At 39.2% G+C, this 22,629-nt stretch overlaps 1 protein-coding gene across 2 annotated transcripts in view; it reads left to right on the forward strand.

Moving 5' to 3' along the window:
* Positions 1 to 660: 660 nt before the first annotated feature.
* LOC128655910 (methylmalonyl-CoA epimerase, mitochondrial) overlaps positions 661 to 22,629 on the forward strand; it is a 33,941-nt gene continuing 11,972 nt past the window's right edge. Inside the window, exon 1 of one of the 2 annotated variants that reach the window (XM_053709502.1) lies at positions 661 to 758. Coding sequence is in view for 1 of the 2 variants with exons in the window: in XM_053709501.1 (XP_053565476.1) it covers positions 15,570 to 15,597 (28 nt within the window). In the remaining variant the exon portion in view is untranslated. Of the gene's footprint in view, positions 759 to 15,521; positions 15,598 to 22,629 lie in introns of those variants that run through there. The other variant, XM_053709501.1, reaches the window with a different exon arrangement.

Here is a 22,629-nt window from a genome sequence, read left to right on the forward strand (position 1 = left end):
ATTTAAATGTCCCGGACTGTCCCGGCAACCGTTTTGTGGCTTATAAATCACTTGAGTTAACTGACAGTGTTTTGTTAATAAAGTTTGTTATATTAAAAAAAAAAGTCAGTTTCTCCTCCCCGTCAGCTGGCTGTGCAGTGACATCACATTTGGCGCGGGTAACGGTTGTTGATGTGCCTCTGATTGATACCTCCGTGCAGCGTGTAACTGGTGTGATGGTAAACAGCACAACTCCTTAGTCTCCTGATCTGCACAGTGTAAGCCAGTTTATTATCTTAAATACACAAAGGTATTTTATTTTTTAAAGTGTATTGTGTCTGTCTCGCTTTTTTATTCCTCACCCCCAGCAATATATTTGTCCCTTCATATGCAAGTAAAAATAAAGCCCCAGATAAAGTTTTCAATTATTCTCGCAGTTAACGTTGTCTGCTACTGTTTTACTGTTCATGAAGTATAGTTTTACTTTATTCTGAACAAATTTATCATTTAAATAATTCAGCATTTACCATTTATATAGTACACTACAGAAGCCAACTTGCAAATACTGTATGTGCTTCCTTGAAAGTTATTATTTAGATGGGAAAATAAACTGTACAACAGCATCAGGGAACTGAATGCTGCGCATAACAAAAATGCATTCCTTGTGATCACCAGACGATGCAGAGAGCATATCCCACGGTGTCAGTGTTTGGGAGGAATGCCTGTCAGCTGCTGGCCGGGGTCTCATAATTTATTTTAGATCACGGAGTTCTGAGGAGGTAACAAAAGTCACCTATTAACTTGTTGCTGTCTGAGTTAAATTGCGTGTGAGCTGCATGTGAGATAGAAATGGTGGATGAATTATTAGAACAAATATGGGACTTTTATGGCACTTAACCTTTACTATTACAAAGCACAGCATGTGAGTAACTCAGTGAAATGGTGATACATACAGGGGAGAGATTCATTTACTTAAACAAGACCAACCCCTAAGTGATTAACTCCTTGCTTCCAGAGATGCTGTGGTGCACAGAGGGTAATTCTGTCTGGCATATGAAAGGTTACAAATATATTGCATTCAAATGTTTTTCTCCCTCTAAATCCAACTTGTACAGACCTTTTAATCGCCACAAATATAGCTTGGAGTTGTGCAAACATGTATTTTTTTCTACATTCCAGTTACATGTAAACATATTAAATGTGTAAATTCTGCTAGCTATAACTGTTAATGATCAATAATTTCTTCTTGTGACCTCCCTTACTTCACCTATAACTGCTCACTATGTCTCCTCCACTAACTGCTCCTCATGTCCCCTCCCTAACTGCACTTATAATTGCTCCCCATGTCCTTCCCCTAACTGCACCTATAACTGCTCCTCATGTCCCCTCCCCTAACTGCTCCCTATGTCCCCTCCCCTAACTACACCTATAACTGCTCCATATGTCCCCTCCCCTAACTGCACCTATAACTGCTCCCCATGTTATATATAATATTGTATATATATTAAAGTCAGACTGCTAATTTCTAAATACAAAGCCACAGAATGTGACTTTTGTTTGAATGATCCATTTTGAGTCTGCACAGGAGTGAGACATAAGGGCATGTAATCTTTTAAACTGGTTCTTTATTTAGCTTTTTTTCCCACCATAATAAATAGGCGGAGCTTAATTATGCTAATTATGTGGGTTTGGCAAAGTGGGCGGAGCTTTAGGGCAGGGGGTGTGGTTAAAATTTCAATGCAGGTAATTGATAGCTGCAAAGTGTCCCTGGAAATATTTTTGAAATGTTGGCAACTATGATCTCTATGTAAAAAAGGAAGATATTTTACCTCACAATCTCCTCAGCTCAGCAGAGTAAGTTCTGTGTAAAAAGTTATACTTCACCTGCTCCCAGCTGCAGGTAAAAAATAAAAAAAAATTAAGAAATGAACAGCAGCCAATCAGCATTAGCAGTGCTGAGGTCATGAACTCTTACTGTGATCTCATGAGATTTGACTTACCTCTCATGAGATTTCATAGTAAGCTTCCTTTACCTGATTGGTGAAATAATATGAGAGTTCATGAGGCTCATCCTTTCAGCTGTCCCAGGACAGACACACTAAAATGCTGCTTAGAAATCCTTTACAATGGGAGGTGGCTACTGAGAAACTTTTGAGGTAAAATAACTTTCTTTTTTACATAGAGATGTTCAGATGATATTTTCTAGTCAGCTTTTTACAGCTATGCTGCATCACTTTCAAGTGTTTAAACATTTGGGTATTATGGCCCTTTAAGAACAAGAAAGCTGCAAAATGTACAAGGCTAAAGTTGTTTTCTTATTTAGTCAGCTTCTTATTCTGCAACTGATTGCAATTTGCAAAATAAAGATATCTAGCATTAATACACTTTCCAAAAACCTAAACAAAATTACATTTTATAAAAAAAAAAATCATCTTATATTGCACTATACAGATTGCAAACATGGCATAATTTTGAGTAACTGATATTTTAAATGGGTTAAAATCCTGTGGGCCACTCATTTATATGTGGATATATACAGGCGTGAATAGGTTTGCCACCTCAGCCATGTTTTCCTGGACACTTATGGGAACCCCATCATAGAACAGACATGTTAACAGCCTGGCCCAACCCTCTTTATGGCAAATAAATTGGTGACAACCTTGTCACTTCATATATTTTGTAATCCCCCCAAAAAAAGAAAACCCCTATTTGGCACACACTTAGAAACACATGGGTAGATCCGCAGAAAGGGAGCAAAAAAATAAATAAAACTTAACTTTTACTGTCAAATCGTTGAGGCTCTAAGAAAGCCCAGGTGCGTTAGGCGTTCACCTGTCTGTGAGTAATCTGGACATGGTTATACTTTATTTGTGTGCTCTCTGTGATTGATATACAGGTAATTCCGTACCTTAGTCACTGCAAGCCTGTATCTTTTTCACAATAATTGTAAGCAGCTGCCTACCAAGAGATAGTCAGTAGTTTTTTAGGGATCTCGGTGGACATCTTACAATGGGCCTCTGATAGTGTTGGAATCTGCTTAATTTTGCAAACTTATAACCTCAACGATTATTGTCTAATTTTGAAAAAGACAGTTGTAGTTTGTTTAATCCAGATGCTCCAATATTTGTATTTTAATATTTGACAGTAAAAGTTGTTTTATTTTTTGGCTCCCTTTCTGTGGATTTACCTATGTGTTTAAGTGTGTGCCAAATAGTGGTTTTCTTTTTCTTTGGGATTACACTGTATACCAACCACTAGGGCACCCCCTGCACTCCCCTAAGGAATATGAGTGTATGGGTTATAGATGGAACCATAATTTGATGAATAAGGCAGTTCTATACCTATCTCATTGATATACACTACATATATTTTACCTCTTCTGAATAAGTAACTGGTATTTTAAAAGGGTTAAAATCCTTTGGGCCATTAATTTCTGTGTGGATACATGCACAGCGTGAAGCCCTGCATAGGATAAACATGTTGTCAGCCTGACCCAATGGTTTCTATGGCAACAAAAACTATTGCCAATCTTGCCACTTCATATATTTGACCTTTTCTAAATAAATAACTGGTATTTCAAATGGCTTTAAATCCTTAGGACCACTCTTTACTGTGTGGATATATACCTGGAGTGAGTCCCTTCATAGGATAAATATGTTCTTAGCCTGGCTCAACACTTTTTGTAGCAAACAAACTGGTGATAACCTTGTCACCTCATATATTTGACCTTTTTCTAAAAAGGAATCAGATATTTTAAAAAGGTTAAAATCCTTTGGGCCCTCATCATTACTGTGTGGATATATACAAGGAGTGAGCCCCTTCATAAAATAAACATGTTTTCAGCCGGGCCCAAAGCTTTTTGTAGCAAACAAACTTGTGACAACGTGGTCATCTCATACATTTACCTTTTCTGAATAAGTAACTGGTATTTTGAAAGGGTAAAAATACTTTGGGCCACTAATTTCTGTGTGGAAATATACAGAACGTGAGCCCCATCATAGGAGAGACATGTTCTCAGCCTGGCCCAACACTATTTATGGCAAATAAACTGGTGCCAATCTTGCCACTTTATATATTTTACCTTTTCTAACTAAGTAAATAGTATTTCTCTTGTAAGGAGTCCACGGATTCATCCATTACTTGTGGGATATTCTCCTTCCCAACAGGAAGCTGCAAGATGATCACCCACAGCAGAGCTGTCTATATAGCTCCTCCCCTAACTGCCACCCCCAGTCATTCTCTTGCAGCTCTCGACAAGAAAGGAAGTATCAAGAGAGATATGGTGAATTAGTGTAGTTTATCTTCAATCAAAAATTTGTTATTTTTAAACGGTACCGGCGTTGTACTGTTTTTACCTCAGGCAGAAATTAGAAGAAGAGTTTTGCCTGAGGTTTTTGATGATCTTAGCAGGTTGTAACTAAGATCCACTGCTGTTCTCACACATAACTGAAGAGTATGGGAAAACTTCAGCTGGGGGAACGGCTTGCAGAATTAACTGCCCTGTGGTATGTTCAGTATATTTTTTTCTAGATGAGATAATAAGGTCTAGAAAATGCGGACAGTGCCTGATATATTTAAGGTAAGCCTGATTGCAGTGATTTAACAAACGACTGGCATCATGCTTGCAGTAAAGGGTAATATTCATGTTACTTGCTCTTATGGCTTAGTATGTTAAACGTTTACATGATTTATAAAGAACGTTTTTTACTAAGGGTGATAAATCTTTATTTGGGGCCTAGTTTTCCACATGGCTGACTAGATTTCTCCTATGAGTAGTTATTTATGGCCCTTTCACGTTGAGTGCATGGTGGGAGGGGCCTATTTTCGCGCTCTAATTGCGCAGTAGTTTTACATTCTGAGACATCCAGCTTCCCTGAAGGAGTCCCCTGACATATTGAACCTCTGTAAAGGGTTTTTGTGCCTACAAAAGTCTTTTATGGGAAGGTAGGAGCCACAGTAGAGCTGTGGCAGTTTGCTTGTGACTGTTATAACGGTTTTAACGTTTTTTTGCTTAGTTTTTGAGCCTGAGGGGTTAATCATCCATTTGCAAGTGGGTGCAATGCTATTTTAGTCTATTATACACACTGTAAAAATTTCGTAGAGTTAACTGCTTTTTTTCACTGTTTTCACAGTTTTTGTGTTTGTTTTTTTCCCTTAAAGGCACAGTACCGTTTTTTATATTCTGCTTTTTCACATTAATTAAAGTGTTTTCCAAGCTTGCTGGTCTCATTACTAGTCTGTTAAACATGTCTGACATAGAGGAAACTCCTTGTTCATTATGTTTAGAAGCCATTGTGGAACCCCCTCTTAGAATGTGTACCAAATGCGCTGATCTTACTATAAGTTATAAAGACCATATTCTAGCTTTAAAAGATTTATCACCAGAGGAAATTGACAAGGGGGAAGTTATGCTGACTAACTCTCCCCACGTGTCAGAGCCTATAACTCCCGCTCAAGGGACGCCAAGTACATCTAGCGTGCCCGTTGCATATACTTTACAAGACATGGCGGCAGTTATGAATCATACCCTTACAGAGGTATTGTCCAAACTGCCAGGGTTACAAGGAAAGCGAGACAGCTCTGGGGCAAGAACAAATACAGAGCTCTCTGACGCTTTAGTAGCTATGTCTGATATACCCTCACAATGTGCAGAAGCCGAGGCAGGAGAGCTTCTATCTGTGGGTGATTTTTCTGACTCAGGGAAGACACTTCAACCTGATTCTGATATGTCTACATTTAAATTTAAGCTTGAACACCTCCGCGTGTTGCTCAGGGAGATTTTAGCAACTCTGGATGACTGTGACACCATTGTAGCCCCAGAGAAATTGTGTAAATTGGATAAATACTATGCAGTGCCTGTTTACACTGATGTTTTTCCAATACCTAAGAGGTTTTCAGAAATTATTACTAAGGAATGGGATAGAACAGGTGTACCGTTCTCTCTCCCTCCTGTTTTTAAAAAGATGTTTATTATAGATGCCGCTACACGGGACTTGTGGCAAACGGTCCCTAAGGTGGAGGGAGCAGTCTACCCTAGCGAAGCGTACAACTATCCCTGTCGAGGACAATTGTGCTTTTCTAGATCCAATGGACAAAAAATTTGAGTTTTTTTTATTTTTTTATTCAACAAGGTTTTATTCTCCAGCCCCTTGTATGCATTGCCCCTGTCACTGCTGCTGCGGCCTTCTGGTTTGAGTCTCTAGAAGAGGCTCTACAGGTAGAAACCCCATTGGATGATATCCTTGACAAGCTTAAAGCTCTTAAGCTAGCCAATTCATTTGTTTCTGACGCCGTTGTTCATTTAACCAAGCTAACGGCTAAGAACTCAGGTTTTGCTATTCAGGCACGTAGGGCGCTATAGCTTAAATCCTGGTCAGCTGACGTTACTTCAAAGTCTAAGCTTCTCAACATTCCCTTCAAGGGGCAGACCCTATTCGGGCCTGGACTGAAGGAGATCATTTCTGATATTACTGGAGGAAAAGGTCACGCCCTTCCTCAGGATAGGTCTAACAAATTAAGGACCAAACAGACTAATTTTCGTGCCTTTCGAAACTTCAAGAGTGGCGCAGTTTCAACTTCCTCTAATACAAAACAAGAGGGAAATTTTGCCCAGTCCAAGCTGGTCTGGAGACCTAACCAGGCTTGGAACAAAGGAAAGCAGGCCAAAAAACCTGCTGCTGCCTCTAAGACAGCATGAAAGATCAGCCCACAATCCGGAAACGGATCTAGTAGGGGGCAGACTTTCTCTCTTCGCCCAGGCTTGGGCAAGAGATGTCCAGGATCCCTGGACGTTGGAAATTGTGTCTCAGGGATATCTTCTGGACTTCAAAGCTTCTTCCCCAAAAGGGAGATTTCATCTCTCACAATTATCTGCAAACCAGATAAAGAGAGAGGCATTCTTACATTGTGTTCAAGACCTCCTAGTTATGGGAGTGATCCACCCAGTTCCAAAGGAGGAACAGGGGCAAGGCTTCTATTCAAATCTGTTTGTAGTTCCCAAGAAAGAGGGAACCTTCAGACCAATCTTAGATCTCAAGATCCTAAACAAATTTCTCAGGGTCCCATCCTTCAAGATGGAGACTATTCGAACCATCCTACCTATGATCCAGGAGGGTCAATATATGACTACCGTGGACTTAAAGGATGCTTATCTTCACATTCCGATACACAGAGATCATCATCGGTTTCTCAGGTTCGCCTTCCTAGACAGGCATTACCAGTTTGTGGCTCTTCCCTTTGGGTTAGCTACGGCACCAAGAATCTTTACGAAGGTTCTAGGGTCACTCCTAGCGGTCCTAAGGCCGCGGGGTATAGCAGTAGCCCCTTACCTAGACGACATTCTGATACATGCGTCAAATTTTCAAATCGCCAGGTCCCATACGGACATTGTTCTGGCATTCCTGAGGTCTCATGGGTGGAAAGTGAATGAAGAAAAGAGTTCTCTATCCCCTCTCACAAGAGTTTCCTTCCTCGGAACTCTGATAGATTCTGTAGAAATTAAGATTTACCTGACAGAGGCCAGGTTATCAAAACTTCTAAATTCCTGCCATGTTCTTTATTCTACTTCTCGCCCTTCAGTGGCTCAGTGTATGGAAGTAATCGGCTTAATGGTAGCAGCAATGGACATAGTGCCGTTTGCCCGCCTACATCTCAGACCGCTGCAACTCTGCATGCTCAGTCAATGGAATGGGGATTACACAGATTTGTCCCCTCTACTAAATCTGGATCAAGAGACCAGGGATTCTCTTCTCTGGTGGCTATTTCGGGTCCATCTGTCCAAGGGTATGACCTTCCGCAGGCCAGATTGGACAATAGTAACGACAGATGCCAGCCTTTTGGGTTGGGGTGTAGTCTGGAACTCCCTGAAGGCTCAGGGTTCGTGGACTCAGGAGGAGGCACTCCTTCCGATAAACATTCTGGAACTAAGAGCGATATTCAATGCTCTTCAGGCTTGGCCTCAGCTTGCTGCGGTCAGGTTCATCAGATTTCAGTCGGACAATATCACGACTGTAGCCTACATCAACCATCAAGGGGGAACAAGGAGTTCCCTAGCAATGTTGGAGGTTTCAAAAATAATTCTATGGGCAGAGGTTCACTCTTGCCATCTATCAGCTATCCATATCCCAGGAGTAGAGAACTGGGAGGTGGATTTTCTAAGTCGGCAGACTTTTCATCCGGGGGAGTGGGAACTCCATCCGGAGGTGTTTGCATAGTTGATTTAACTTTGGGGCAAACCAGAACTGGATCTCATGGCATCTCGTCAGAACGCCAAGTTTCCTTGTTACGGATCCAGGTCCAGAGATCCCAAGGCAGCGCTGATAGATGCTCTAGCAGCACCTTGGTCCTTCAACCTGGCTTATGTGTTTCCACCGTTTCCTCTGCTCCCTCGTCTGATTGCCAAGATCAAGCAGGAGAGAGCTTTGGTGATTTTGATAGCACCTGCGTGGCCACGCAGGACTTGGTATGCAGATCTGGTGGACATGTCATCCCTTCCACCATGGACTCTGCCGCTGAGGCAGGACCTTCTACTTCAGGGTCCTTTCAACCATCCAAATCTAATTTCTCTGCGTCTGACTGCTTGGAGATTGAACAGTTGATTTTATCAAAACGTGGTTTCTCCGAGTCGGTCATTGATACCTTAATTCAGGCTCGAAAGCCTGTCACCAGGAAAATCTATCATAAGATATGGTGTAAATATCTTCATTGGTGTGAATCCAAGGGTTACTCATGGAGTAAAGTCAGGATTCATAGGATATTATCTTTTCTCCAAGAAGGATTGGAGAAGGGATTGTCAGCTAGTTCCTTAAAGGGACAGATTTCTGCTCTGTCTATTCTTTTGCACAAGCGTCTGGCGGATGTTCCAGACGTTCAGGCGTTTTGTCAGGCTTTAGTTAGAATCAAGCCTGTGTTTAAACCTGTTGCTCCGCCATGGAGTTTAAATTTAGTTCTTAAAGTTCTTCAAGGGGTTCCGTTTGAACCTCTGCATTCCATAGATATCAAGTTTTTATCTTGGAAAGTTCTGTTTTTGGTAGCTATCTCTTCGGCTCGAAGAGTTTCAGAGTTATCTGCCTTACAGTGTGATTCTCCTTATCTGATCTTCCATGCAGTTAAGGTAGTTTTGCGTACCAAACCTGGGTTTCTTCCTAAGGTGGTATCTAATAAGAATATCAATCAGGAGATTGTTGTTCCGTCACTGTGTCCTAATCCTTCTTCAAAGAAGGAACATCTATTACACAATCTTGACGTGGTTCGTGCCTTAAAGTTTTACTTACAAGCTACTAAGGATTTTCGTCAAACATCTGCATTGTTTGTTGTCTACTCTGGACAGAGGAGAGGCCAAAAGGCTTCAGCAACTTCTCTTTCTTTTTGGTTAAGAAGTATAATCCGCTTAGCTTATGAGACTGCTGGCCAGCAGCCTCCTGAAAGAATTACAGCTCATTCCACTAGAGCGGTGGCTTCCACATGGGCTTTTAAAAATGAGGCTTCGGTTGAACAGATTTGTAAGGCGGCGACTTGGTCTTCGCTTCATACTTTTTCTAAATTCTACAAATTTGATACTTTTGCTTCTTCGGAGGCTATTTTTGGGAGAAACGTCTTACAGGCAGTGGTGCCTTCCGTTTAAGCGCCTGCCTTGTCCCTCCCTTCATCCGTGTCCTATAGCTTTGGTATTGGTATCCCACAAGTAATGGATGAATCCGTGGACTGGATACACCTTACAAGAGAAAACAAAATTTATGCTTACCTGATAAATTTATTTTTCTTGTGGTGTATCCAGTCCACGGCCCGCCCTGTCATTTTAAGGCAGGTGTTTTTTATTTTTAAACTACAGTCACCACTGCACCCTATAGTTTCTCCTTTCTCTTGCTTGTCTTCGGTCGAACGACTGGAGGTGGCAGTTAGGGGAGGAGCTATATAGACAGCTCTGCTGTGGGTGATCCTCTTGCAGCTTCCTGTTGGGAAGGAGAATATCCCACAAGTAATGGATGAATCCGTGGACTGGATACACCACAAGAGAAATAAATTTATCAGGTAAGCATAAATTTTGTTTTTAAAACGGTTAAAATCCTTTGGGCCACTGATTTCTGTGTGGTTATATAGGGTGTGAGCCCCTTTGTACAATCCAAGTGTTTTCAGACTGTACCAAAGATTTATATGACAAAGAAACCCTTTATATAGCAGTAACTTATTTAGAAAAGGTAAAATATGTGATTTGACAAGGTCGGCACCAGTTTGTTTGTCATAAAAAGCATTGGGCCAGGCTGAGAACATGTCTGTGGTATAAAGGGGCTCATGCCCTATATATATCCATACAGAAATGAGTGGCCCACAGGATTTTAACCCTTTAAAATACCACTTGTTCAGAAAAGGTAAAATATATGAAGTGGCAAGGTTGTCACCAATTTGTTTGCCATAAAGAGCGTTGGACCAGGCTGATAACATGTCTCTCCTATATTCCACACGTAAATGAGTGGCCCAAAGTATTTTAACCTTTTCAAATGACCAGTTACTTATTTAGAAAAGGTAAAATATATGAGATGGCAAGTTTGGCACAAGCTTGTTTGCTATAAAAATCATTGGGCCAGGCTTAAAACATGCTTATCCTATGAAGGGCTTCATGCCGTGTATGTATCCACACAAAAATTAGTGGCCCAACGGATTTTAACCCTTTTAAAATACCCGTTACGTTACTTATTCAGAAAAGGTAAAATGTATGAAGTGGCAAGGATGGTACAAGATTGTTTGCCTTAAAAAGCATTGGGTCAGGCTGACAATATGTCTATTCTATAAATGGGGTTAAAGCCCTGTATATATCTACACAGAAATGAGTGACCCAAATAATTTTAACCCTTTTAAAATACCAATTACTTATTCAGAAAAGGTAAAATATATGAAGTGGCAATGTTGGCACCAATTTGTTTTCAATAAAGGGCGCTGGGCCAGGCTGATGTCTATTCTATGATGGGTCACACCTTGTGTATATATACACACATAAATGAGTGGCACAAAGGATTTTATTCTTTTTTTAAATACCAATGATTTATTTAGAAAAGGTAAAATATATAAAGTGGCAAGGTTGGCACCAATTTGTTTGCCATAAAGAGCGTTGGACAATGCTGATAATATGTATGTCCCATGAAGAGGCTCAGGCATTGTATATTCCACACTTATATTCCACACATAAATGAGTGGCGCAAAGGATTTTAACCCTTTTATAATATCAGTTACATATTAGAAACTATAAAAATTATGCCATGTTTGCCATCTGATTATTGCAATATAAGTTTTGTTTTTATAAAATGTAAGTTTGTTTAGGTTTTTGGAAAGTGTATTATTTTATTTAAAATAAAAATAATGCTAGGTGTCTTTATTTTGCAAATTGTAATCAGTTGCAGAATAAGAAGCTGACTGAATAAGAATCCAACTTCAGCCTTGTACATTTTGCAGCTTTCTTGTTCTTAAAGAGACACTGAACTCAATTTTTTTTCTTTTGTGATTCAGATAGAGCAGCAATTTTAAGCAACTTTCTAATTTACTCCTATTATCAAATTTTCTTCATTCTCTTGGTATGTTTATTTGAAAAGCAAGAATGTAAGTTTAGATGCCGGGCCATTTTTGGTGAACAACCTGAGCTGTCCTTGCTGATTGGACAGCACCAATAAACAATTGCTGTCCATGGTGCCGAACCAAATAATTTGCTGGCTCCTTAGCTTAGATGCCTTCTTTTTCAAATAAAGATAGCAAGAGAATAAAGAAAAATTGATAATAGGAGTAAATTAGAAAGTTGCTTAAAATTGCAAGCTCTATCTGAATCATGAAAGAAAAAAAAATTGGGTTCAGTGTCCCTTTAATGTTCATTTACACAGTGGTTACCTTATAAATGACAGTCACAGGGGTTACCTTATAAATGACAGTCACACAGTAGTTACCTTATAAATGACAGTCACAGTGGTTACCTTATAAATGACAGTCACACAGTAGTTACCTTATAAATGACAGTCACAGTGGTTACCTTATAAATGACAGTCACACAGTAGTTACCTTATAAATGACAGTCACAGTGGTTACCTTATAAATGACAGTCACACAGTAGTTACCTTATAAATGACAGTCACAGTGGTTACCTTATAAATGACAGTCACACAGTAGTTACCTTATAAATGACAGTCACAGTGGTTACCTTATAAATGACAGTCACAGGGGTTACCTTATAAATGACAGTCACACAGTAGTTACCTTATAAATGACAGTCACAGTGGTTACCTTATAAATGACAGTCACACAGTAGTTACCTTATAAATGACAGTCACAGTGGTTACCTTATAAATGACAGTCACAGTGGTTACCCTATAAATGACAGTCACAGGGGTTACCCTATAAATGACAGTCACAGTGGTTACCCTATAAATGACAGTCACAGGGGTTACCCTATAAATGACAGTCACAGGGGTTACCTTATAAATGACAGTCACACAGTAGTTACCTTATAAATGACAGTCACAGTGGTTACCTTATAAATGACAGTCACAGTGGTTACCCTATAAATGACAGTCACAGGGGTTACCTTATAAATGACAGTCACAGTGGTTACCTTATAAGTGTTTACCTTATACATGACAGTCACAGTGATTACCTTATAAATGACAGTCACAGTGGTTACCCTATAAATGACAGTCACAGGGGTTACCCTATAAATGACAGTCACAGGGGTTACCTTATAAATGACAGTCACAGTGGTTACCTTATAAGTGGGTACCTTATTCATGATAGTCACAGTGGTTACCTTATAAATGACAGTCACAGTGGTTACCTAATAAGTGGTTACCTTATACATGACAGTCACAGTGATTACCTTATAAATTACTGTCACAGTGATTACCTTATAAATGACTGTCACAGTGGTTACCTTATAAATGACTGTCACAGTGATTACCTTATAAATGACAGTCACAGTTATTACCTTATAAATGACAGTCACAGTGATTACCTTATAAATGACTGTCACAGTGATTACCTTATAAATGACAGTCACAGTGGTTACCTTATAAATGACAGTCACAGTGATTACCTTATACAGTAAATGACTGTCACAGTGATTACCTTATAAATGACTGTCACAGTAATTACCTTATAAATGACTGTCACAGTGGTTACCTTATAAATGACAGTCACAGTGATTACCTTATAAATGACAATCAGCATAAACCACTGTGAATGAACATTAACCCCTTAACGACGCAAGTCGTACAGGGTACGTCGCACACAACTTGGTCTTAAAAGACCAGCGATGTACCCTGTACGACATTAGGGGTTTAAAGCGTCTGGAAGCGATCCTGCTCGCTTCCAGCCGCTTTCCGGTTATTGCAGTGATGCCTCGATATCCAGGCATCCTGCAATAACACCCCTTGGCCATCCGATGCAGAGAGAGCCACTCTGTGGCCCTCTCTGCACCGGACATCGATGGCCGGTATCGTTGGTGGGTGGGAGCTGCAGTGGGAGGCGGGTGGGCGGCCATCGATGAGTGCTCTGACGTGGAGGGGGGCGGGATCACGGGCGTGACCGTCGGGAGCGCGCACGGAGGCGCGCGCACGTGCACGGGAGGGCGGGGGCGGGCGCGTGCACGGGGTGGAAGCGGGTGGGAACGGCTACACTACAAAAATATTTTAAAAAAAGTTAAATAGAGTGGGGGAAAAAATAATTTCAAAAAGGGATCTAAGTGATCTGGGAGGGGGTGGGGGGTTGCTCTTTGGTTGGGGGGAAGCTACACTACAGAAAAAAAAAATATATATAAAACAGCAGTTTTTTTTTTAGTAAACTGGGTACTGGCAGACAGCTGCCAGTACCCAAGATGGCTACCAATAAGGTAGAGGGGGAGGGATAGAGAGCTGTTTGGGGGGGATCAGGGAGGTTGGGGGCTAAGGGGGATCCTACACATCAGCATATGTAAATATGCTAAAACAATTTTTTTTAAAATACGTTTTATTTTAGTACTGGCAGACTTTCTGCCAGTACTTAAGATGGCGGGGACAATTGTGGGTTGGGGAGGGAAGAGAGCTGTTTGGGAGGGATCAGGGGGTGTGATGTGTCAGGTGGGAGGCTGATCTCTACATTAAAGCTAAAATTAACCCTGCAAGCTCCCTACAAGCTATCTAATTAACCCCTTCACTGCTAGACATAATTCACGTGTGATGCGCAGCGGTATTTAGCGGCCATCTAATTACCAAAAAGCAACGACAAAGCCATATATGTCTGCTATTTCTTAACAAAGGGGATCCCAGAGAAGCTTTTACAACCATTTGTGCCATAATTGCACAAGCTGTTTGTAAATAATTTCAGTGAGAAGCCTAAAATTGTGAAAAATGTAACGTTTTTTTTCATTTGATCGCATTTGGCGGTGAAATGGTGGCATGAAATATACCAAGATGGGCCTAGATCAATACTTGGGGTTGTCTACTACACTACACTAAAGCTAAAATTAACCCTAGAAGCTCCCTACATGCTCCCTAATTAACCCCTTCACTGCTGGGCATAATTCATGTGTGGTGCGCAGTGGCATTTAGCGGCCTTCTAATTACCAAAAAGCAACGCCAAAGCCATATATGTCTGCTATTTCTGAACAAAGGGAATCCCAGAGAATCGTTTACAACCATTTATGCCATAATTGCACAAGTTGTTTGCAAATAATTTCAGTGAGAAACCTAAAGTTTGTGAAAAAATTTGTGAAAAAGTGAACAATTTTTTTTTATTTGATCTCATTTGGCGGTGAAATGGTGGCATGAAATAGACCAAAATGGGCCTAGATCAATACTTTGGGATGTCTTCTAAAACAAAATATATACATGTCAAGGGATTTTCAGGGATTCCAGACAGATATCAGTGTACCAATGTAACTAGCGCTAATTTTGAAAAAAAGTGGTTTGGAAATAGCAAAGTGCTACTTGTACTTATTGCCCTATAACTTGCAAAAAAAAGCAAACAACATGTAAACATTGGGTATTTCTAAACTCAGGACAAAATTTAGAAACTATTTAGCATGGGTGTTTTTTGGTGGTTGTAGATGTGCAACAGATTTTGGGGGTCAAAGTTAGAAAAAGTGTGTGGTTTTTTTTCATTTTTTCCTAATATTTTATAATTTTTTTATAGTAAATTATAAGATATGATGAAAATAATGGTATCTATAGAAAGTCCATTTAATGGCGAGAAAAACTGTATATAATATGTGTGGGTACAGTAAATGAGTAAGAGGAAAATTACAGCTAAACACAAACACAGCAGAAATTTAAAAATAGCCATTGTCATTAAGGGAAAGAAATTGAAAAATGTCCTTGTCCTTAAGGGGTTAAGAACAAAAGCTGCAAAATGTTTCGTTTTCATTGTCTATAGTTTGTTTGTTAAATTAAAGTTGATTTAAAAAAAAAAAATTGAGTGGAGGTTACATGTTTCCTGTCTACGGTCAGTGGAGGTCACATGTTTCCTGTCTAAAGTCAGTGGCGGTCACATGTTTCCTGTCTAAAGTCAGTGGAGGTCACATGTTTCCTGTCTAGAGTGGAGCTCCAGTCTGCAGCTAGACTACTAGATGACAGAATACTAAAATGGCGGCGTCCATAGTGAGGGTGACAGGTACATACAGGGCTGTTTAGTCTGTATTTTTGTTAGATTACAATGGTAATATTAATTATGTGTTTTCCTTCATGTGTTTATGAATATTAAAAGATTAATACTATAATTTTATTATAATTTAAACAGCGTTTATTATATTTCACTTTGCGTACGTGTACGTCAATATTTTCGTAAGGGTTTTATGTAGCCGATACATTGATTTGCAATAATTCAAAACGACATAACAATACTGACAGGGTGATTTTACACCTTTTACCCCCTTTGGCTAAAAATGCATTTTTTATACCACTGAAGACTTGGCTTGTTTATATGACAGAAGTCTAATGACATTGAACACCCGTTGCTTTTGTGTACAGATTGTGCTTTATCCAACGATCCCTAGAGAACCTAAAAAGCAAAATCATTTGCAAAATGCTGAAACATAGTTGACTTAAAGGGACAGTCAACACCAGAATATGTGTTGTTTAAAAAGATAGATAATCCCTTTATTACCCATTCCCCAGTTTTGCATAACCAACACAGTTATATTAATACACTTTTTACCTCTGTGATTAACTTGTATCTAAGCATCTTCTGACAGCCCCCTGATCACATGACTTTTTGTTTATTATCTATTGACTTGCATTTTAGCCAATTAGTGCAGTGTCTGCCACAATGTTATCTATATGGATCACATGAACTAACTCTCCCCTGTTGTGAAAAGCAAATAAAAAAGTATGTGGTTTAGCTTTCAACTAAGAATACCAAAAGAACAAAGCAAAATTGGTAATATAAGTACATTGGAAAGTTGTTTAAAAGGACATGCCCTATTCAAAACATGAAAGTTCTTTTTGGACTTGACTGTCCCTATAAACAACTATTTGATTTGCTTTTTGGCCTCGCTAGGGATTGTGGGAGAAGCACAACTCTCACACAAAAGCAAGAGGTGTTTATTATCCCTTTAATTGTTTCTTTCTTTATCTTCTGAAGCATGGGAATATTGCAGCTGCCACAATGTCACAGCTATCATATGGCTGTGGCCTGAGACAACATCTTTGCTTGAGGTGCACATTCATTTTAATTCCTTGAATACTAACCCTGCTTTAGCTTATCCTCTCCCTAAACATAATGTTGCCAGTCACCTGTCTTGAAACGGTTGATCCACAACATCCACAGACTTGAGATCACCATGTTGAAGTTGCAAAAATAATGAGGTTGGTATTCCAACTATGACAATAATGATTGCCTTTTGTGCATATTTTTAAGCAACTTTTATTTACTTTTATCACCAATTTTGCTTTGTTCTCTTGGTATTCTTAGTTGAAAGCTAAACCTAGGAAGGTTTATGTGATAATTTCTAAGCCCTTGAAGGCCGCCTCTTATCACATACTTTTTTTTATTTGCTTTTCACAACAGGGGAGAGCTAGTTCATGTGAGCCATATAGATAACATTGTGATCACGCCCGTGGCTTGTGGCAGACACTGCACTAATTGGCTAAAATGAAAGTCAATAGATAATAAATAAAATTTCATGTGATCGGGGGGGGCAATCTGCAGAGGCTTAGATACAAGGTAGTCACAGAGGTAAAAAGTATATATTGGTTATGCAAAACTGGGAAATGGGTAATAAAGAAATTATCTATCTTTTAAAACAACAATAATTCTGGTGTTGACTGTCCCTTTAAAGGGACATTCCAGCTAAAATTGGAATCCACATGATTGCGCTCTGGTTTTGAATAGAAGCATTTTTGTAATATACATGTATTGGCAAAAATGCTTCTAATAAAAGTTATAGCCGTTTCAAAAGTGTATTTAAATATGCACCGTGCACTAGCATTTTAAACACAGTACTTGCTCAGAGAGCCTAAGGTGCTTGTACCATCTGGCAATGACTCAATTTTGTAATTGCTAACATGATACAAGCCCCACTGATGCTCGGAGCATCTGCAATACTTAAAATGTGGGGGCAGTGACAATATCTAGCTATGCTTCACATGCACGGGCAGAGAAAAATGTTAACACTAAAACAGTGATAACTTCTACTACAAGCATTTTTGCCAATACATGTACAGTATATTGCAAATATGTTTCTATATAGATGTAATTAATCTATGTGCATTTCAATTGACTGGAATGTCCATTTTAAGTACAAGATTTGTTTCCCTAGTTTTCATTGTATTTTTAATACATAACATAAGTATAACCCTTGATGTTGGTTTTTAATGGCAAATTGATGTTAAATGAACAACCATAAGCTAGATTAGTACAGAAATGGGGAGTTTTAAAAAGACGGGGCCTGGTGCCTATTTTTTTTCTGAACTCTAAAAGTATATCCAAGCTGTCTGTCATTTCTATCCCAGTTTTACTGACTTGTAGTCGCAGCAGGAGGTGACTATAAATCCTAGCATGCAGTATGGCCAGAGGGTGGTGCAGTACACCTTGGGCACACATGTTCAGTGTCCATCTCATTGTGTGGGCATGCTGCCTATCATGAAAAGTTAGTAACTCGTAAATCAGTCCTTGGTGTTTGACAGACTGTCCTTTAGAGTGGCTTCTCCCCCTCCTAATTACTTACCTTAATCAACCATGTGGAATATTTTTGTGAAAGGGTAGCCATGACTTTAAAGCAACTTTATTTTTTTAAATCTATGTACTGTATTTAAATAAGCAGAGCCATTTGAAACTGCTAGTGCATCCATCTATGATTCTCTACAATTTATCTCTGCGTCCTATTCCTAGCAAATATCTTTCAGTGTTTTCCACAGAACATTTTGCCAGATAGGTGACATTAAAGGGATATGAAACCCAATTTTTTTCTTTCATGATTCAGAGCATGCAATGAGTGCTAACGACAGCTCAGTGCCATCGCTAGCACTCACCTACCTTGAGAGCAATCTGGGGGCTCCCATCAACTCCCACCCCGGAGATCGGGCCTGTATAGTGACGGGCATCGGCGGGGCTTCCCGTTACGTGCGGTGACGTGACGCGCAATGATGTGATCTTGTCACCGCGCAACGTTAGTTAAAAATTACAATGGACAAGATAGGGAAAGGGGGCATGCTGCTTAGAAGCCCGTATCTCAGGCATCTAAGCAGCTACAGTGGTATAGGGGTAAAAAGAAAAAAGTTAAAAAAATAAATAAATCCAGCTTAGCACTCTCAAAGGGTTAATTAAGCAACTTTCTAATTTACTCCTATTATTAATTTTTCTTTGTTCTCTTGGTATCTATATTTGAAAAAAACAGGAATGTAAGCTTAGGTGTCAGCCCATTTTTGGTTTAGCACCTGGGTAGTGCTTGCTGATTGGTAGCCACCAATCAGCAAGCACTACCGAGGTGCTGAACCAAAATAGACACAGGAAGGGGTGTGTCAGCTGCAGAAAGCACTTTTACCATTTCATAGAAACTTGTGAATCTGCTTTTTGCAACAGCTGAAACGCTGAGAAAACCATGATAGGAAAAGAGAATATATATATAATATATATTAATTATACTGTGTATATGTACAAGGTGTCCAATATATAACTGGGGGGGGGTGACTTCGCAGTAGCGGGAGAAGCCAGGTTGGGATGTCTGTGTGTGTGTAGTATATATATATATATATATATATATATATATATATATATATATATATATATATATATATATATATATATATATTGTGTGTGTGTTTATTCATTTTGTACTGTTAGTGGTTTCTTTTTAAAAAGTTGCAAGTTTTTACTACACATATAATCAAACATTTTATATTAAAATCTCTGTGTTAACTGTCCTTTTAACCTGTTTCTGCAGTTAGGAAGTTCCATGCCGTCCTAACTGTGCTGGGCTTTAGTGCCATAAGGGCAGCATGGAAAATCCTAGCCGTTTTGCTGTCCTGAAGCTATAGCTTTTTTCTTAATGGGATCGTCCTAGGCACTCCCCCTGACCCAATCCCATTATTTAAATCATGCGATCATTCATTTAAGTTTTTTTACTTATTTGTTTACATTAGAACTTTGTTCCGATGTGGACAAATAAGTCTCAACAGTAAGGTGTTAAAGGGACACTAAACCCATTTTTTTGCTTTCATGATTCAGATAGAGCATGCAATTGTAAGCAACTTTCTAATTTACTCCTATTATCAATTGTTTCTTCTTTCTCTTGCTATTTTTATTTAAAAAAGAAGGCACTTTACAAATAATGTTAACTCACTTTATAGAGTAAATTATATGTCTATGTTCTCGCAGATTAAGAAACTCATAAATAATTGGTCAAAATACAATCTCTCCTTATATGGGAGAATTATATCTATCAAAATGACGGTATTACCTAAAATCCTTTATTTATTCTGCTCTCTCCCAATAACAGTACCGATGTCAGAGATACACTCTATGCAGAAGGAGATCCTTAAATTTATTTGGCAGGGGAAAAGGGCGAGAATCAACAAAGATATACTGACTAAACATAAGGAGGGCGGTGGAGTGGGCCTCCCAAACTTGATATCCTATTACTATGCGACCAGAATGGCTCAGACTATACATTGGCATAGGACAATTAATGCACCACAATGGGTCCAACTAGAGGCAGACATCATGGGGATAGGAAGAATAGATAAATTACTTTGGGTAGGTAAACAAAATAGACCCCTACATGTAAGACAGTTTTTGTCAATTCACCACACCATCTCTCTATGGGATAAACTGATCAAAGCCTATTCACTGGTCAACATCTGGTCTAAAGCAGCCCCTCTGGTATCCATCAATACAATAATAGATCCCCAAATGCAAAGAAAATGGGAAAACAAGGGCCTATACCGAATTGCAGACACACATAAACAATAGAATAATGTCTTATGAACAATATATGGTTTCATTATTTGCAACTCAAGTCCAGAGTTCAGGAGATATTAGGAAACACACTGACATCAAACAACACATCTTCAAATCCCTTTGTATCTCAAGAGAGTTCAAGAAAGGTATGATTACTTTACTATACCCAATATTTAACGTTAAAAATAAGGACAAAAAAAAACAGCACCATGATAAAATGGGAAAGAGACCTAGGCACATCATGGTCAGTACAAGCTTGGGTAAAAAAACATTCAGAGAGGACTAAGATTCTCTCCCAATGCATCACTAAAAGAAAATTACCTTAAAGTTTTACATAAGTGGTATATATATCCTACTAGACTAGCCAAGGCAGGAGAACTGGATCACCATCTATGCTATAGGGGCTGTGGGGAGATAGGCTCTTATGTGCATAAGTGGTGGCATTGTGCAAAAGTAAAACAGGTGTGGGACCATATCTCATCATATTTAAGCACAATACTCAAGACAGAAGTAGGCATTTTAAACTGGTGAATATGATATGTACCATAACACAAATATGTTTTGCCAAGTACTGGAAAACCAGGGGCGGACTGAGACCATTCAGGGCCCCCGGGCAAAAGTGTGACAGGGCCCCCCCACGCCCTCTTTGCTCCACCTACCTACCTTCTCTGCCCCTCCTCCACCATATTGCCCCTCCCATCTCATGTGCCCTTCCCACCTCCATTGCCCCTCCCACCTCCATTGCCCCTCCCCCTTGATATGCCCCTCCCCCACCATGTTTTCATTGCCATTTAAAGAGACAATTTTTTCCATAAATATTTTTAATAAGAACTAAATATTGTAAATTAGCAAGTGCTTATGGGAAAAAAAAAATATATCCCCATTCCTATATGCACTACAGTATGGAGCAAAAAGTAAATAGGGGCAGACAAGGGGGTAAAATCTATTGCCGCTCTATCAATAAACGATAATAATAATAATAATGATGATGATGAAACCCAAAAATGTATTTCATGATTTAGGTGAAACATACAATTTTAAACAACTTTCCAGTTTACTTCAATTATCAAATTTACTTAATTCTCGTGGTATCATTTGTTGAAGGCGCAGCACTGCACTACTGGTTTCTAAGTGAACACATGGGTGAGCCAATGACAATCAGTATATATATGCAGCCACCAGTCAGTAGCTAGAACCTTGGTTCTTTGCTGCTCCTGAGCTTACCTAGATAAACCTTTCAGCAAAGGATAACAAGATAAGGAAGCAAATTAAATAATAGAATTAAATCAGAAAGTTATTTAAAATGTTATGCTCTGTGTAAATCATAAATGTCTAATTATGACTTTACTGTCCCTTTAATGATTCAGATTGAACATACAATTTTAAACACATTCATTACAATTTACTTCTATTATCTAAGTTGCTACACACACACACAGCCCCCTGCCCAGTACCTTATATACAGATATATAATATTATAGAGAGATTCCCTGTGTCTCACACACACACAGCCCCCTCCCCAGTACCTTATATACAGATATATAATATTATAGAGAGGCCCCCTCTGTCTCACACACACACAGCCCCCTCCCCAGTACCTTATATACAGATATATAATATTATAGAGAGCCCCCCTCTGTCTCTCACACACACACAGCCCCCTCCCCAGTACCTTATATACAGATATATAAAATTATAGAGAGATTCCCTGTGTCTCACACACACACACACACAGCCCCCTCCCCACCTTATATACAGATATATATTATTATAAAGATGTTCCCTCTGTCTCACACACACACAGTCCTGACTCCTGAATCAGTTCATTTTACAACATTCGGTATATTGATCTCTGCAGTGCTCAGTATGTAAAGATCAAGTTATGTCTGTGTAATACCAGTGTCAATTTGCTTTATTAAAATTTAGAATTTCAACCCCTTTTAGAATTTTTGTAATAAGCAGGAGTCCTGTTAATGATTATTTATTTGTTATACACACACCTGCATCCAGCGCACCTTTAGCACATATTTACTGCTTCAGCAAATGCAGAGCTAACAGATTTGTGCTGCTGTGATCTGATGTGAGGGCAATGTCACCACCACTTCTGCCAAATACAGGAAGTGCTGCAATTATACTGAACTGCACTTCCTGCCAGTCGACAAACAAACAATTTATCAACCATCCATATTTTACAAAAGCCAAGGTTAAAAAAATATATGTTTGTGTGGGACGTTTCTTTAGTTCTTT

The sequence above is a fragment of the Bombina bombina genome, chromosome 4 (assembly GCF_027579735.1).
Source record: "Bombina bombina isolate aBomBom1 chromosome 4, aBomBom1.pri, whole genome shotgun sequence".
Taxonomy (NCBI): Eukaryota; Metazoa; Chordata; class Amphibia; order Anura; family Bombinatoridae; genus Bombina; species Bombina bombina.